General features: G+C 51.2%; 1 protein-coding gene across 1 annotated transcript; it reads left to right on the top strand.

The window, feature by feature from the left end:
* Window positions 1–5,373: 5,373 nt before the first annotated feature.
* Window positions 5,374–17,185, top strand: LOC128728286 (otoferlin-like). Its single transcript, XM_053821906.1, has 17 exons — window positions 5,374–5,503; window positions 5,846–5,904; window positions 6,615–6,804; window positions 7,008–7,075; window positions 7,794–8,515; window positions 9,065–9,248; window positions 9,407–9,469; window positions 10,120–10,204; window positions 10,563–10,719; window positions 10,798–10,984; window positions 11,056–11,428; window positions 11,497–11,709; window positions 11,784–14,538; window positions 14,608–14,854; window positions 14,914–15,164; window positions 15,238–15,753; window positions 15,820–17,185. Exons 1-17 carry the CDS (start codon window positions 5,425–5,427, stop codon window positions 15,998–16,000), a joined length of 6,330 nt encoding a protein of 2,109 aa, XP_053677881.1. The 5' UTR covers window positions 5,374–5,424; the 3' UTR covers window positions 16,001–17,185.
* The last annotated feature ends 494 nt before the right edge of the window (window positions 17,186–17,679 follow it).

Genomic DNA, 17,679 nt, shown 5'->3' with positions numbered 1-17,679 from the left:
GGGAGGGGAGGAAAGGGAAAAAAGGAGCGTGAGTGGAGTGTGTCCTTTCCAGGTGGCCAGGGAGCGACAACAGGTAAGTGTAGCCGATCAGCCGTCTCCTTGGGGGTTGTAATTTTAGCTTTTTTTAAGGGAGAGCGGGTAGGGTAGAGGAGGGGGGGAGGGGGCAGGGGTGCGCGGGTCTGAAAGGACTCTGAAAGAAAACCGCCTCGAGATCCTGCAATCAAATCCCACCGGGGAATGGACGCCCTGCTTCTCCACCAGCGTGACGTGACGTCCCCAAGGATCGGTGGCAATCCTTTTCCGCGCGCGCGTGTGTGTGTCTGTGTGTGTATTTTTAGCTTAATTTTCATGAACATAATTTCCACAGGTGCCCGTCCCCCCCCCTTCCGGATCGCTCCCCGAGTGGGTGGGCTGGCGTGCGAAGTACGCGAGTCCTTTTTTCGGTGCGCGCGATTGCTTGCCGCAATCGTGAGCGGTGAATAATTTTGCAATCACTAAGAACCTGCTCCGTGGGTGGAGGGGGGGAGGGGGGTGGAACGCGAGGCAAAGGGAGGCACCCGGGAATGGGAGGTTAGCGAGCCACGAAGTACGTTAAAAAGCAACACCCTTTTGGAATGTGAAATTCCCAGCAACACGAGACGAGAATTGCGGGGTTTTTTTTTTGTATTTATTTATTTTGGTTTTTTTTTTCTCCCTCGAGCTGCCCCCGTTTCGCTGTACATTTCCATGATTTAGCTGGCGGTATAATTAGCACCCGAGCGCCCTATATAACTCAATCCCTAATGGCCGCCGGTGAGAGAGAGAGAGAGAGAGAGATTGATAGAGAAGGGAACAAAAAAAAATGCCCACCCGAGCGAACGCACGCCTTTATCCGTTTACGGTTTAATTTGATCCTTAACGCAGGATAATGGTGAAATTTTCCAGCTCCACCAAAGCCGTGCGTATGCGTGGTGGGCGGGATGTGCTTTATGGGTGTGTACGTTTGTGTATCGCACCCCCCCTCCCCTCCCCCCCCCCCCGGCCCCCGCGAAACGCCAGCTGACCCTTGAGCGTATTATATTTGCAAGCTTTTTTCAAATTAAATTATCAAGATCCTTGCGTTTCGTTTTTTTTTTGCGAAGCGGCAGCGGAAAATGAAAAATTTCCTTCCCACAAAAGCGGCGGGTACGGAAACGGCGGGGGTTGTTTGAAAATGAAAAGAACGATCCTAGAAAACCAGACGCTTCGGTTCGGCGAATATTCGCAAAATGCCAGCCAACCAGCACTTGTTTTGGGGGAGGATTTTCCAATTTTCCTTTTTTTTTTGTTTAGCTTTCCCCCCCCCCCCCCCTGAAAAGAGATGCGAATTTTGGCCTACACAAAACACAAAAGCAGGACGCTGCTTTGTGCGTTCTGATCCACAGATCAGATCAGATCATGCTGCCAGGTGGGTCTGGGGGGGGAAAAAAAAACCCCCGCGTGGCTTAATCAGCGATTAATCAGCGCTCGCGGCGACTCGCAGGCATTTTTGGCTCGCGCATTCGTCCGGAAGCGTTTTGTTTGTGGCCTCCGACTTCGCCGACTGGCCCCGACAGCTTCTCGGCTTCTGTATCAGTGATTTTCCTCTTCCCGGGACACCCCCCCCCCCCCACCCCCCGCGCACCGGCCATCCGTTTTTATGATTTTATCCTCACAGCGCCGCAGGACGAACGGACGTCCGTCAAGCTGTCACGCGGTGAGTTCGGCTCGGGCAGTAGATTTCTTCAATTTTCCCCACCGCACCGCATTTCGAATCGGACGTCCTGGACCGTTTCCGCAGGTGCTTTTTCCACTTCCTTTTTTTCTTTTCGAGCGAGCGAGCGAGAGCGAGAGAGGAAAAACGAAACAGCCCAAATAACAAATGCACGGGCAAAAAGTTAACCGCTCGCTAAAACAGCCTCCGGGTTGGGAGGAGGGAGGGGGTGGTGAGCGGAAAAACAAAAAAAAAAAGAAGAAACCCCAGCAACTCGTACTAGCCTTCTACGCGAAGGCCGCCCCGAATGGTGAAGTTCGTAAATTGCACCTCTGACTTGTACATTTGTCAACCACTTTTACACCGGACGCGAGCAGCAAAAATAAAGCGTAGCGCAGCTGGAACAACTCGAGAAGAATTGCCCTTCCCCGCCTTCGACGCCCTTTGCCCTTCTGCTTCCCCTGAGAAACCGCTCGGACGTGCGAGCGGAAAGCGCAATTGTAGCAGCAATTTGAAGGCACGTTCGCCAGCGTCCTCAAGTGTTCCCTCAAGGGTGAGGAGGAAGGTGTAGGGCGTGGAGAGCGGGAAGGAAGTGTAAGAGAGACGAGAGGCTGCCCTGGTGCTGGTATGGAAATGAGCTCGCCGGGGTGCAAGGGGTGCGAGGACTGCATCCTGCGAGACACAATCGGAGCAAAAGCGCCTAGCGGGTATGCAACCCGCGCAGCATTCAACTGGTACACAGGCGTGTCTCGTTCAACAGGGGCTTCCTCCGCAACAAAGATCGATCGAACAAGGGCAGGTTGTCGAGTCCACCCTCACTCGGGGGCGCAACATGTCCCCCCTTCCCCACTATCACAGCCCCACCCGAATCTACCTGTACGGAAGGTGAATAAATAACACGGTGGCCCGCCGTGTCGAGGCCGCCCGGAATGGCGTTCGGCTTGTTATTGATTGCTTCAGGGACGGTCAGGTCCGGGGGGTGGGGGGTTGGGAAGGTAAGGAAGGATATGAGGGGGGGATGCGTGGGATCTGCCCCTTCTCGGTGAAGCTGTTCCGGTGCTCTGGTGCAGGCTGCCAGCAATTATCATCCCGCCGTGAAGCCGGCGCGCACACACGCGCACTCCGGTTGTACTGCGGCAAAACGAAGTCCTTTAGCTTGGTGGGGGGGGGGGGAGGGCACAAAAGGGAGGGTGAGGAAGGTCGGTTTGGGTTCGGAAAGCGACGCACGAAAGCGAACCGAACGCGAACCCAACCTGTAGCTCGGCTCGGAGCTCGACAGCCGCAGTGCTCATGTCTCATGGCTTACCGCGCCTTTTTGCCAAAAAGCTCCCTTCGTGATCCTTCCTTATCCTTTTTCTCTGCTTGTGTGTGTGTGTGTGTGCGGGGGGGTTTGATTTTTTTCTCTCGCTCCTCTCGCTCGACTCGCTTGCTTTTATTGGCGTGCCGTGTCGCTGTTCGAGTTGAGTTTCCCTTCGCTCGGCTAGCTTTCCAACCACAAAACTGATACAAACTGAACCCCCAGGGGAAGGGGGAGGGGGGGGAGTGAATGAAAAGATGTTTGTTGCAAACTCACCCTCACCCTCTTCCTCCCTCCTCCCTCCCTCCCTCCACTCCTCTTTCACGCTGGTGACAGAGGCAAAAAAAAAGTGATACATTTCGGCTTAACCCACATTTTTCTTGCTGATTCCGATAAGTGCGAAACACCGAATTTCGGGAAGGGTTTTATGGTTGCCATTTTTTCTTCTTCTTCTTCTTCTTCTTCTTCTGTTCTTTTCTCCACTCGGTGTTTGCCATTCACGGCAGATTTGTCTCCATAAAGGATATGAGACTGCCCGCTGTGGGAGAAGGCAAAGGTCCTGCAAGGTCGTGGAAATGCCTGCCTCCCTGTCCTTTTGGGTGGAGAGGGGGAGGGGGGGGGGGTAGCAGTTGTATCCAAGGCTGGTCGTCTGGTGCTGTCTTGTCCAAGATGACGACAGTACCGCCGCCACTCCGACCCATCTTCACCCTCACACACTGCACTATTCACTGTACGCTGCTCCGGGCGTGTCCTTGCCAGGAGGTGGACACGCTGTCATCCCTGGGGCGGTGGAGGAGGAGGAGGAGGAGGGGGAGGGAGGCGAGGGGTTTGTGAAAGGACTAGAAAAACTTTCCACGCGCTCCTCCTGCTGCTGATACCGACTTATGGCGCATTTGCAGGCGTTTCTTGAAGAGGCTCGATTGTACTCATCTGTGTAAATAAAATGAACCCATTAGGATGACAGTACCGGAGGGTGAGTGGGTTGGCAGGGGGGGGTGTGTGTGTGCGGGTTGATGGCAAAAAAGGGCCGGGTCGAAAGCACTCACCGGCAGCTTTATGATTCGCATTCGCACGGCCCAACGGTCCATTGATGTTTTATTTACGCCCAGGATTAAGCAACCACTACCCCCCCCAGAAGCACACCGGATGCGCTGCATCTCTGTGTGGGTGTGCTAGCTTGAGCTTTTTGGTTTTGCCTACAAGCGCAAAAAGCACACTTTCCCGTGCGTGTGCGGGTTTGCGATCCAATTTCGCCACAAGATTAGTTTCGTTATTGCTGCACGCTAGCCTAAAACCTAGCCGAAAAGGGGGCGAGTAAATTTGATCAAGTACAGCAAACCATTCCCGCTTTAATGACAGTAACCCTGTCTGCCCCAAGGAGGGATGGAAACCCCTTCTTTTTTTTTTTGGTCAGCCGTAGCATTTGACCTTCCCAAAAACGAATTCCTAACGCTGGCACAGGACACCGGGCTAGTCCTGACATGTCACGTACTGAAGTTTTCGGTTTGTTTGTTTTTTTTTCGTGAACTGTCACACGAAGCGATGTGGGTATTTTTTTGGTTATTCTCCCCACTGTTGGCCTTTTTTTTCTACATCCGCACTGTAGCTTGAATGAAAAACTCAATTACACGCCCACGCCAAATGCGGATGAGGTCCCTAGACGCGGGAAAACGGTGCTGAGCACGATTTAATCACGTTCGCGAAGCAACGCACATATACGCGCGATTTATGAGACACACCGGGCGGATGTGGACGTGGGTAGAATTTTCAACCCCACTGTGTGTGTGTGAGAGGGAGAGTTCTACGACAAGCTGATCGGTTCGGGGGAGGCAGCCATTGATTTGATTACAATCATTTTACGATCCAGGACGTGCCCCCGTGGTTGTGGAAATGGCTTTATTTTAATTCCCTTTTTGCGGGCGCCCTTTTACGGTTGGTGTGGGATGCGATGGGGGTGATGTTTTTACAACTCTCGTCTCCTTGCGCCCCTTTCCATCCCGCAGCCTGGAATTAGAGCGGCGGAAGCCCTCGAGCGTGCGAACACGGGCAGATGTCGGGCTGAGTTCGCTTGCACGCGGTGAAGAACTCGCAAGGAAGCGAATCACTCTAGCTGGAGGGTCGCACGAATTCGTTACCGCAATTCTGAGGCAATCTCCACCAGCTGGGTTGGGTGTCTAATCAGGATGCGTGCAGCTTTAACTGAACGTCAGACGCCGCCGCTTCACCGACATATCAACCAATCCACCATCAACCCCACCATGGGCAATTAGAGCTGGTTCCTGGGAGCAGGACTTCATTCAACGCGCTCGGGAAGCCCACAGGACGTTAGCAGCAGCAGACGTCCGACACAGCGCATCCAGAGATTACTGAGCTACCTAGCGCGTTCAAGAACAACAAAAAAAACCCCATCACCAAGATGTCGCTAACGGTGCGCATTAACAAGTTCCAGCTGCCGAAGTCGAAGGCGAACCTGCTCGGGCGGGTCGAGTTTCGAGGTAAGTCACTGGGAAGCTAACACAACGTCCTGAGGTTCCGAGGTCTTGAGGTCGGGTCAGAGTGGAGCTCGCACCTCGTCCAGGGTTTCTTCCCGAGGTTGCTCGTGTTGGGAGGACGCTTGAGCCAAAGGTCGTCCCAAGTTTGAGCGACTTCCCCAGGCTCCCGAGACACCCGGGTCGAGGGGTTTCGCGGGAAAAGTTGCGACAACTCGATGACTCGACCTCAGGAGGGTGACATCTAGTGGCGTTTCGGTTTCGCCCACGGCTGCCTGGGAGAGAGACTTATCGCTAGCGGCCATTAAATGATCGATTATTGCACGTCCGCTCTTCTACCCCGTGTAGGTGTTGCCCATACGACCACCGAGCTGAACTGCGGCTCCGAGCTCGTCGAAGTCAATCAGGCAAGTATCGCTAGGGGCGGTGTCTTATCTCCGCCTACACACACCCCTACTAGAGTCTCGCCAGCTAATGACGTCGAAAGCGATTAAACGAACTCGGGGCTTTAGGGGAACCGGAACGGCAAATGGCGGCCCAGTGAGACGAATCCCCAACGGAGCTTGGGCAACTCCAATTTGCCTGTCCGTTTCCGTTTACGACCGTAACTTTCGTAACGCCGGGTCGACCCCAAAAATTGACGTGACCGTTGCATTATTAGGTCCTGGGAAGTTTTTGGCACAAAACTTGAGCAAGATCCATGGGCCGCTTTGCTTCGGAGGGTGATAAATTATCGGTGTGCCCTTTTATTTGCATGCCTACCGTGTTTGGTCACGCTGCCATGGCACGTTACCGTTGTTCTCCCCAGAATCTCCTGCTCAGGTTCGGGTTCTTTACGTCCCGACGGCCTTCCTGGTAGGTTTTGGTGTCCCCACGCTTGCCGTCCTTTTAAAAGCATCCCCATCTCGTGCGTCCCATCGTGTTCGGGCTGCAGTTGACGTTTCGTAATTAGAGCGGCCGTCTTTCATCTGCCTTTTTTTTTTGGTTCCGTCAACTCACCCTCCATTACGGGCTCGCTAAAGAAAATTATCATTTTACGCCCCAGCTCGGGCAATATGGGCGCTAGCGAACCGTTCATTTAATCTTACCATCGTCCTTGCTCCAACGCAACCGGTAGAGCTTCATCTGGCCGCTGGCACGGGCTGCGGACGAGTCGGAGACGATCACGGTCGAGCTGCGGCAGCAAACTACCAAGATCCTGCTCAAGACCGGCCTCGGTGGGTCGAGTGGTTCCGGCGGGACCGGCAACCGGGGCAGCATCACCAGCAGCACCAAAATCATCGGACGATTCGTCATGCTAGCGCAAGGTAAATTCAATTTGCCTATTCGTCCGCGCCTGGTTCGTTCCGGACGCGCGCCACCGTGCGTTTGAGGGCTTCCGGAGCAGAACCGTAGATGCCGGCGCATCCGGCGGCAGTCCGAGTGTTGGCTGTAATTTAATACTAATTACGGGCGTCCGGGTGTTCGGACGTTTCACCTTTTTCTTTTTCATCTTCCCCTCCCCCCGCAGCACTCATCCACGAAGGTCGGCTGAGGATAGAGGACCGGCTGGTGGACCTATCGAGCAAGCCAATAGACGTAAGATATATCTATAGCCAATAGACATAGTCGTGTTTTGACAGCTTTGGTGGGTGGAGTCGTGTTGACGTGAGATAAGATAAAAGTAGCACTTACGTCTCCTATTTATGAGGTGTTGATCCAGGTTTGGGGGGGGGCATTTTAGTAGAAGCAACACATGAGAAAGCTCCATCATCGATTGTTGGTTCATGAGCTTCAAAGGCTTCTTCGTTGATGGGGAGAAATTGTTGAATTTTAAATTTTCATTTATTAACATATTCTTCAAAGCTAAGTTCTTGTAGAGAGAAATCATTCAACGTCCATTTGGGATAACTCAAAGCATGAATAATTTGAAGTTTGAAGCAGTATTTGCATACAGTTTCATATAAGTTAGAGACATGTAGAAATTGTTGAATATTGAATTTTCAATTACTCACAATTTCTTCAAGCTAGGTTGTTGATTTTACTTTATAATTCATTTTACTTGCTTTTTGAGGCTACTTAAAGCATGGATAATTTAGAGTTTGATGTAGTATTACATCAACATTACAGTTACATATAACTAATATTTATTACATATTCACTTTCTTCAAGCTAAGTTCTTGTAGAAAGAAGTCATTCAACGACCATTTTTAGGCAACTCAAAGTATGCATAATTTGGAGTTTAAAGCAGTGTTGCCATACAGTTTCATATGACTAGAATCTTTCTATATTAGCTAAGCTAGCCTTCTTCCCACAGGCATTCGTCAGCTTCGATGTGTACTACCAGAGTCCGGAGGATGAGTCAGGCAACTTCTATTCACCGCGCGTTGTCCACTCACTCCACCAGCAGTCGAGCATTGACGACGACCAACAGATGCTGCTGAACATCGAGCAGAACATCGCCAACCTCGAGAAGAGCCTAACACAGGGTCGCCAACCGGCAGACCCAGGAGGATCCTCCTCCACCGGACGAGGTCGCTCAGGACGTCCCAAAGAAACCACCGGTGAGCGGAAGCCAAACCTCATCAAACGCGTCATGTCGTCAGGTTCTGCTGGACTTGGTGAACGAGCAGCACCAGCTAAACCACCTAACGCACCACCTGATCACGCGTCTTCTGACAATGAGGCGTCGACCCGACCAACACGCTCACTTGCGGATAAGAAGGTGACATTGCGCACTGTTCGCAACTTCATGCGTTTAGGACGATCACGTCAGTCGTCGCGTGAGAGCACCGCCAGTAGTACAGAGGACGAAGGTAAATCTCTCATCGGCGAGCCGGATTACGCCAGAGTTCAGCCCACAGATTCTACGGATGGAACGGAGACGATGGGACGGTCAGCTGGCGAAGGAGAGCTAGAGCGAGCTCCTGACAGTCCACCACACCCGGGAAGAGGCGAGACAGTCTCACAGACATGCAGTACGCACTCGAACGCGTCCAGTGACGGCGAGGATGTGACCGCTAATGAGAAGCTCAAGAAGTAAGTGTTGCCTGTTGCCGTACGGCGGTGTCGCCCCAATTAATCCATTACGAGTCGAATCCTTCCACCATCTGCGCGACGACCTCGGCAGGCTCAACGCGAAAGCCAGCTTAATCCCAGGCTCCGTAATGGACCTATTCAATTATTTGTGTCGACCCAAGTGGGCAGATAATATCGTTGGCTCCATCGCGTCCGCCTCGTGGGGCGTGTTTGCTTTCTTTCGTTTCCACATTTTTCCTTCTTTTTCCTCCCACCCACCCACTCCTCCCAGCGTTCCGCATCATCCGGTCTTTGTCTTGTCGAGGAGCAGCTAGGTTTTTCTTTCTCTTTCTCGGAACGCACCGGGCCTCGTTTCTCGAGCGCCTGAGATTGGAGCGCGCGCTTTCAGCGTTATCCGAGCGTGGCTAGTGACAATGAAGGAAAAAAGGCGCCATCCGATACAAAACGGTGCAAATGATAATAATGTTGTACTGCTTTTGACGGTGGAAGGACTCCCTGGATGCGCTGCAAGGGTCATGCAAGGCTAACCCAGGTGCCGTTCCGTTTCAGAATCAAAAGCCTGGCGAAAGGAAACGACCATCTCAAGTCGCAGGACTTTCAGGTGTGCGTAACCGTCATCGAGGCCCGCCAGCTGCCGGGGCTTAATATGGATCCGGTCGTTTGCATCCAGGTCGGTGATCAGAAGAAGTACACCAGCGTCAAGGAGAGCACCAACTGTCCGTACTATAACGAGGTGAGTGATGCGCTTTCCGCCGCAATTTCCGACGGCCATGACGGATACTTCAAGTGGAGCCTTTCATTCACCGGTTGAGCCTTAAACTTCCCCTTCTTCTCGCTCTTTTCTTTCTTGTTTGCGCGTTCTCGTGGCGGTGGCGAATGAATTGTTCACAGTACTTTGTCTTCGACTTCCACATGCCACCGGTAATGCTGTTTGACAAGATCATAACGCTCTCAGTAAGTATGCCGCTATCAAGAAATGTAACTAATCTGTAAACTAGGGATAATGCGATGGGATGTCCAACTAATTCGAGACCTACTAATCGGTCTCTAATGAGAACATGACTCTTAAAGCCGATTAAGGTACTTTTTCTTTGCAAATGTTTTAAGTTTATTGGCATTGTTTATTTGAAGAGGGTGTAAATTGAGGGTTAAGTTTTATCATAAGCACGAAGATTGTTAATGAAAATTTCCAGAGCTTAGTACGCGCGTTTCCGGTCAGTGATGAACACCGGAAAGTAGCTCTCGTTTTTTTTTTTTCATTTTTTTGCTAGTCGATCGAAATAGTTTGACATCCCCGCCCGGGTTGCCGAACGCCTTTAGACGCTCCCAGGCTGACCTCACGTTCAGCAACACGCCCGTACGCACTGTAAATGGCTTCCCTGCAAATGGGGTTGAAGTAGCGCTTGGACGAGTACTGCGCGCTATCCGCTGGCAGGTCCTTGACTACTCGAATCCCAAGCCCGCAAAAACGGAAGCTCACCCGAGCCAACGTTTCTCGCCGACGGATTCGAGGATTCAAGCGAACTGTTGCCACTCCAAAATCCGACGCTGAAGGGCCCGCCTACCTAACTCACCTCTCAACTCATTCGCTTGCCTGTTAACAGGTCATACATTCTCGCAAGTTTATGCGCTCCGGAACGGTGGTGGGCTCGTTCAAAATCGATCTCAAAACAGTCTACGATGCGCCCGGTAGTTACCTTTTAATTCATATCTGTAAAAAAAAACAAACAAACAAAAAGACACTCAGTTTTGCATTCAGTTGTCCAGTTCGTGTGCTTTCGTCTACCGCCATCCTTCATTGAACCCACCCTTATGGCTTTCCTCTGCTTGTGACTTTAGTTGCGTTCCCTCACCAGCTGCTCCGTTAGCTTGCACCGGCTTGCTTCCGGCACACCTGATGGTCCTGTTTTGGTTTGCTTTTGGTGTTCGTTTGAGTTGTACCTTTGCTCCTATTCCCGAAATGAACGTTGTTTTGTCATGGTTTTTGTGGTGATATCTCACCCTCCGTGGTGCCCATGCTAATACGCTTTTTTGCCCTGCTCGCCAGATCATCAGTTCTACCACAAGTGGGCGCTACTCTCAGATCCGGAGGACTTTGCGGCAGGTCCGAAGGGTTACCTCAAGTGTGACGTTGGCATCATCGGTAAAGGAGACACGGTGAAGGTGCCTCCAAAGTCAGAGAAGGATCCGGATGACATCGAGGCGTACGTTGCATGGATTGCTATAGGACGGAAGGTGACGTCTGATGATGATCTCCTCGTATTGCTCTTCTGTTTTCTCAGGAATCTACTACTTCCTGATGGGGTGCCGATCGAACGTCAACGGGCGAAGTTCATCGTGAAGGTATACCGTGCTGATGGTCTACCTCGCATGAACTCCTCAATCATGGCGAACGTCAAACGAGCATTCACGGGTGAAACGAAAGATTTAGTCAACCCGTACGTGCAGGTGTCTTTTGCAGGACTGACGGTAAGTATACAGGAACGCGAGGAATGTGTGTCGAAAGAATTTCGTGATTATCGAGCGATATCGTCTTAAAGGGCAAGACGAACGTGAAGAAGGCCTCGTACAATCCGGTCTGGAATGAGCAGCTCGTCTTTACGGAGATGTTCCCACCGCTCTGCCAGCGCATCAAGATCCAGCTGCGAGATGCCGACCCGATGAAGCCGTCGATCATCGGTACGCACTACATCGACCTCAAGCAAATCTCCAATGACGGTGAAAAGGGCTTCCTGCCAACGTATGGGCCGTCGTTCGTGCACCTGTACGGGTCGACACGTGACTACAATCTACTCGATCAGCATTCAAACCTCAACACCGGGCTCGGTGAGGGAGTCAGCTATCGTGCACGGTTGCTCGTTGCCATCCGTACGGAAATCACCGACAATGTCGAGTTATTCACTGACAAGAACGGTAGGTGTACTGGCGTTAAGAGTACCGAAGTATAAGCTCAAACTCCTACGGGTCTGCTGTGCTTTTAGTTGAGGTTGAACCAACGCTACCCATTTGTGAGTCGTCATATTGCAAGACAGACGGATTCTTCCTTTACGCGACTGTGCTGGAAGCGTCAATGCTGGACAAGAAGGTGTGTGACAGATCGGTTTATTTTGAGCTTAGTATGGGCAATGCGGGCAACTCACTTGACGGACATAATGAGAGCGCAACCAACAACATGGACGACGATGACGATCCAGGTAAGTCTCAAACTCCGTAATCGATTTGCTAATATTCAGCACACTGCTTTTTGTCATTTCATCCAATGTGTCAGTATCAATTGATACTACCGCTTACAACAGTACAACCAGTGCATGTAAGCCAATCTCACACGATAAAAATCACTTCTACCTGCCGTACTGGGACTACAAGCCGTGCATGGACGTACGCGCCTGGTTTCCGGACCTCCGTCGCCGTATGTATAACAGCAACATGATAGCGAAGATCAGCGAACGTTTGGAGGTGGGTCTGGCAGAAACAAACCTACTGCTAGAAGACGAAGACCCAACAGCTGAGGTGAAGCTACGTGGGGTCCTGGAAGAGGTAGCTTCCAGTTGCAACAAATACGTCACCATCACGAAAGGTGCTCTAGTAGGACCCGGTACCGGCAAGACGAAGCTCGACAAAGAACGGTTGAAGCTGTGTCAGCGTGAGCTTGAATCTATAGGCAACATGTCACGCAATCTGCGAGCGCTAGTCACCAAGAGCTCCATGCGGGAGCGTTATCGTACAGCCCACAGCTACTTGACACGGTTGCGTTTCTTGGTCGACGATCCTCAACATGCTCTGCCTGACGTGTTTGTGTGGATGATCGCGAATGGGAAGCGTGTCGCTTATCACCGGTTGGATGCACGAGACCTGCTGTACTCCACCATCGAAGAGGAGACGGGCGTGCACTGTGGCAAAGTCCAGACGGTGTTCTTGAAACTGCCAGGTCGGCAGGCAGAAGGTCCCGCCGGATGGCACGTCAGAGCGAAACTCTCGATATATCTGTGGTTGGGAACGCTTAAGCACAAGCGCTTCTTCTACGCAGGTCTACCGAAGGGCTACGAACTGTTGCATGAGCTAAAGCACGCAGAAAAGGTCAGTGTTCCGGCTCCGACAACGGTGCACTACGTTGAGCGGCATGTATTCCAGCTGAGGGCGCACATCTACCAGGCGAGGTCCTTGATCGGTTCGGATGCGTCAGGTCTCAGTGACCCATACGCGACTGTCTACGTGACGGAATACGCTAAGACGACGCAGGTGATTGAGGAAACGCTCAGCCCGACCTGGGACGAGCTGCTCGTGTTTGATGAGATTACCGTGTATGGCTCGAAGGACGAGATCCGACGTGACCCTCCAACGATCGTGATTGACGTCTACGATCAGGACAAAGTCGGAAAGTCAGACTTCATTGGTCGGGCGATCGCACGACCTCGGGTGAAACTTCGCGAGCACCATTATACTACTCCTGTGCTGGAGTGGTTCGAGATCACCCGTGGACTGGATGGGGCAGGTGAATTACTAGCTGCCTTCGAGATGCTCGAGCACGGCTCAGAAGACGTCCCACGGCTGTCAGATCCGAAGTATGTAGCGAGTGCGGGTGGAAGTGAGCATACACCACAGCCAACTCTCGCTATCCTGCCGGTGCCGCAGGAGGTACGCCCAAACCTGGCGCGATTCCGCATCGAGGTACTATTCTGGGGATTGCGTGATCTAAAGCGCGTCCACTTCATGACAGTTGACAAGCCCCGCATCGACATCGAGTGCTCAGGGCGCATCCTAAACTCGAGCATTGTGCAGAATGCGAAGAAGAACCCCAACTTCGCTAGCATGCTCAAGTTCTTTGATCTTGATCTGCCGATTGAGGAACGATACGCACCTCCAATCACGATCCGTGCCGTGGATTGTCGTTCGTTTGGACGTTACACGCTGGTGGGTACGCACCAGATCACCTCCATTCATCGTTACATGCATCGACCACCACCTAAGGATGATCCGAAGCGTTACAACCAGGACGGGCAGTTGGTGTTGTCGAGGCGACGCACCGACGCTGTGGGTAACGTGCTACCAGACACCGGTATGCCTGGAGAGTCGTGGTCTGGAGACAACCTGACGCTTTATGGAGCGGCTTGTGTTGCAAAAGCGGCTGGTACAGGTCGAGGTAAGCGTAACAAGCGCAAGCCGCTAGAATCGCAGGGTACGTTCGATGGTCAGGATGGGGGTGGTGGAGATGATGGTGATGATGATGACGGATCAAGCAAGGACTGGTGGACGAAGTACTTCCTCTCGTACGAACGGTTGATCGAGTCAGCCAAGAGCTCTGGCGCTGGTGGAACCGGAACCGGTGTTGGAGGGATCGGTATGGGATCTGGGGAGGCTGGTGGATCTGCAGATGGTGGTAAGAAGCTCGGTGTTAAGACGTCCCGGCTCGTGTCAAAGCTTAGCCCCAAGGCAACACCTAAGAAGTCGTCAAACCCACGCGTTGCCACCTGTCAGATTTACCCAAGTGAGCTGGAATCGGTGTACGAGTATGGTCAATTCAAGGAGTGGCTGCACTCATTCCCGTTATACCGTGGTAAGAAGACAGGTGACAGCACGGAAGATGAAACGCGAATCGTGGGATTCTTCAAGGGTGCGATAAAGGTATACCGGCTGCCGATTGAGAAGGGCATGGAGCCGGCATTCGCACCAACCTTACCGCTCAATGACCCGATCCATGTTCTTGTACGCGTGTACGTTGTCAAAGCGACCGATTTACACCCAATGGATCTAAACGGCAAGGCAGATCCATACGTAGTGCTACAGCTCGGCAGCAAACGTATCTCCGATAAGGACAACTACGTCAGCAAGCAGCTTAACCCAGTGTTTGGAAAGTGCTTCGAAATCGAAGCGACCTTCCCGCAGGATTCGATGCTGACGGTGCAGATCTTCGATTGGGATTTGGTTGGTTCGGACGATCTCATTGGCGAGACGAAGATCGATTTGGAAAATCGATTCTACAGTAGACATCGAGCGATGTGCGGTATCTCTGCACGTTATGAGGAGTAAGTATATCGCCTCACCAGCGAGGAAGCCCTCTTCTATTTGACACACGTTTGAATGCCTTTTGTCAGCTCCGGGTACAACATCTGGCGGGATCCTATGAAGCCGACCCAAATTCTGTCAAAGCTGTGCAAGGAGAACAAGCTGGAGGCACCACAGTACTTGCAGGACCGTGTAACCATCGGTCGGTGTTGCTTTCTGTTTACGAGTGAGGAAATCCAGACGTGGTCTAGTCCAGCGTCCATCAAGTACCGAGACGAGCATCTTGCGTTGGCCGTGCTACATCGATGGGAGGAGATGCCACGTGTTGGTTGTAAGGTAGGCTACCTCGAGTAGTATGCTGTGTACCAACAGCTTCATCGATTCCATTCCCACAGATCGTTCCTGAGCACATCGAAGCACGGTCGTTGTACAGTAGCGATAAACCGGGCATTGAGCAGGGTAAGCTTGAGATGTGGGTGGACATGTTCCCGATGGATATGCCTCTACCGGGACCACCAGTAGACATCTCCCCTCGTAAGCCCAAATCATACGAGCTGCGCGTCGTCATCTGGAACACGGACGATGTGGTACTGGAGGATGACGCCTTTTTCACCGGGGAGAAGATGTCGGACATCTACGTGAAAGGGTACGTTTCGAATTAGCGCACGTGAGGGGAACCTTTACTTCAGAAGTCAGTTTGCTTCCGCTTTACTCGCCAGATGGTTGAAAGGGCCTCAGGACATGCAGGCAACGGATATACACTACCGCTCGCTGACCGGTGAGGGTAACTTCAACTGGCGCTTTATCTACCCCTTTGAGTATCTTGCTGCTGAAGAGAGGATAGTGCTGTCGCGCAAGGAATCACTGTTCAGCTGGGACGAGACAGAGGTGAAGATACCGGCCCGGTTGGAGTTGCAAGTTTGGGATGCAGATCACTTCTCGGCCGATGACTTTCTGGGCGCCATCTCGCTCAACCTTAACCGTTTCCCGCGTGGGGCGAAGTCCTCCAAGCTCTGCACGCTTGACATGCTGCGTACGGACAACGTACCGACGGTGAACATTTTCAAACAGAAGCGCGTTCGTGGCTGGTGGCCATTCTTCATCAAGAAGGAGAACGACGAGATGGAGCTCACCGGCAAGGTGGAGGCGGAGATTCATCTGTTAACCAAGGAGGAGGCGGAGAAGAACCCAGCAGGATTTGGTCGCAACGAGCCGGATCCGCTCGAAAAACCGAAGTAAAGGAACTTTTGCAGGTATTCCAGGAAACAGGGTGTTCAATTGCGTTCATTTGTCTTCCACAGCCGACCAGACGCTTCGTTCATGTGGTTCCTCAATCCTCTCAAGTCGGTGCGGTACATTGTCTGGCACAACTACAAGTGGAAGATCATCAAGGGGTTGATCATAATCGGCATCGCCATCCTGTTGCTGTTGTTCTTCTACGCCGTGCCGGGCTACACGGTAAAGAAGATGCTCGGCGCATAAGCGGACCACGATGTAATCGATACATAATCAAGCAAGTTGATACCAAAATACGCAACCAAAACCACCAGCAATCGTTAAGAACCAAGCATGCTTTCGTTCCGTTCCGTATGTTATGAGTTTTTGCGTCACAGTGATTCTAGTCTCAAAGCACAACGTTCAAGCACGAATACTCGACAAAATGCCGGCACCGGAAGCGCAGAGTGCGCTCGGTGGAGTGAATCCTCCCCGGGCCGGGTCTGGTTCGAATTTCGTCCATGCGACACCAAACTCAAACGTAGCGTACTAGTTGAGGAAGAATAGGCGTAGCAGGAAATGGCACATACAAATATAGATATTTACACATATTTATACATATTACTATAAATATTTATAAATTTATTAACCGTGTTTTATGCAACGAAAGCCCTTCGGAAAGGATTTGTTCATCCGGTAGTGGATAGAAACCAAGCACATCATAGGCTCGCAGGCAGGGTTGAAAAGCGAACGGAGAACAGACGAACGCACAGGAGCACCCTGTGAGCAGATAGTTTCAGGTGTAATTACGGCTACTTCTCTAACAGCTAGTGTTGTAGGCGTTATTTCACCGGAAGCTCTCGTTCGTTTGTTCCTAAGGACCAACGATTTTTTTGTTTTTGTTCCCAGTTGCTGTTTAAACGTCAACTAGAGCTTAATCAAAACGAAATGCAACAGAACGGCACATTCGTGACATATATTATCCATCGTTATCAGAGCTCTATCAAACATTTCATATACAAATCAAGACGAGAGTGCGGGCAACTCAGTAGCCCAACGATCCAGTTATACACATTCACATATGATATGCGTACCGTAGCTATTTGCGAAATCCTCTTCTATTCCTCGTGAACGTGTACGTACACTGTAAAGTAGATAGTGCAAATGAAAAATCCAGTTTATCTAATTCAATCTCAATCGAAGCGTCGCCTCCATTCTTGGAACACCCTGGTTTTAAGGCACCACGTGCGATGACTTCATAACACCACGCTGTTACTCCAGTTCTTTGCCTCAACACACCCACTAAGTGCACACACGTGAGCACCGGCTTCGTCAGACGAACGCCAAAAACCCTCTGGTAAATTGTTAGTGAGAAGCAAAACCCACTAGAGTTATTCAGACGTTATGCTGTTGATTTCCACTTAGCTACATTTATCATGACACAAATAAAAAGCTTTAAAATAAACGAACACAATCATACATTCAGGGTGCGGTGTTTCTGTTTTATTGCCCCTAAAGCACATCCGAATCATTTTTTTATCGTACCGCAATCTTTAGGCGCTTTGCAAAAGTAAAAATTCTGCTCATGAAACAACTTGATTAACAAACAAAAAACAAATAGCAATCAAGCCCCCGCCAGGGGCATCTGATTTCAGCTCCATATAGTTTGGTTTCGCAAGATAGGTGGTATCAGAACGAGGCGAATGAGCAACTAACCTCACTTCTACGAATAGCAATATGCGATGGAATATGCCGCAACATTAAAACCGTGTGTGCTAGATATGTTGCTATCGTGCCACTTGATAATAGTTCTTTGAAGCGAAACCAAAGTAGGGAGTGTTCGCGATAAGATAGCATTCCTGATAACATTCGTTTATTAATGTTTCATGGGGAAAAAATGGGAGAAACAGAAGGTCAATCCACGAGTGTATGAGCATTGGCAGGAG

Source organism: Anopheles nili, chromosome X (genome assembly GCF_943737925.1).
Source record: "Anopheles nili chromosome X, idAnoNiliSN_F5_01, whole genome shotgun sequence".
NCBI lineage: Eukaryota > Metazoa > Arthropoda > Insecta > Diptera > Culicidae > Anopheles > Anopheles nili.
The sequence above is the reverse complement of the archived record's forward strand: the minus strand, read 5'-3'. Positions and strand labels throughout refer to the sequence as shown.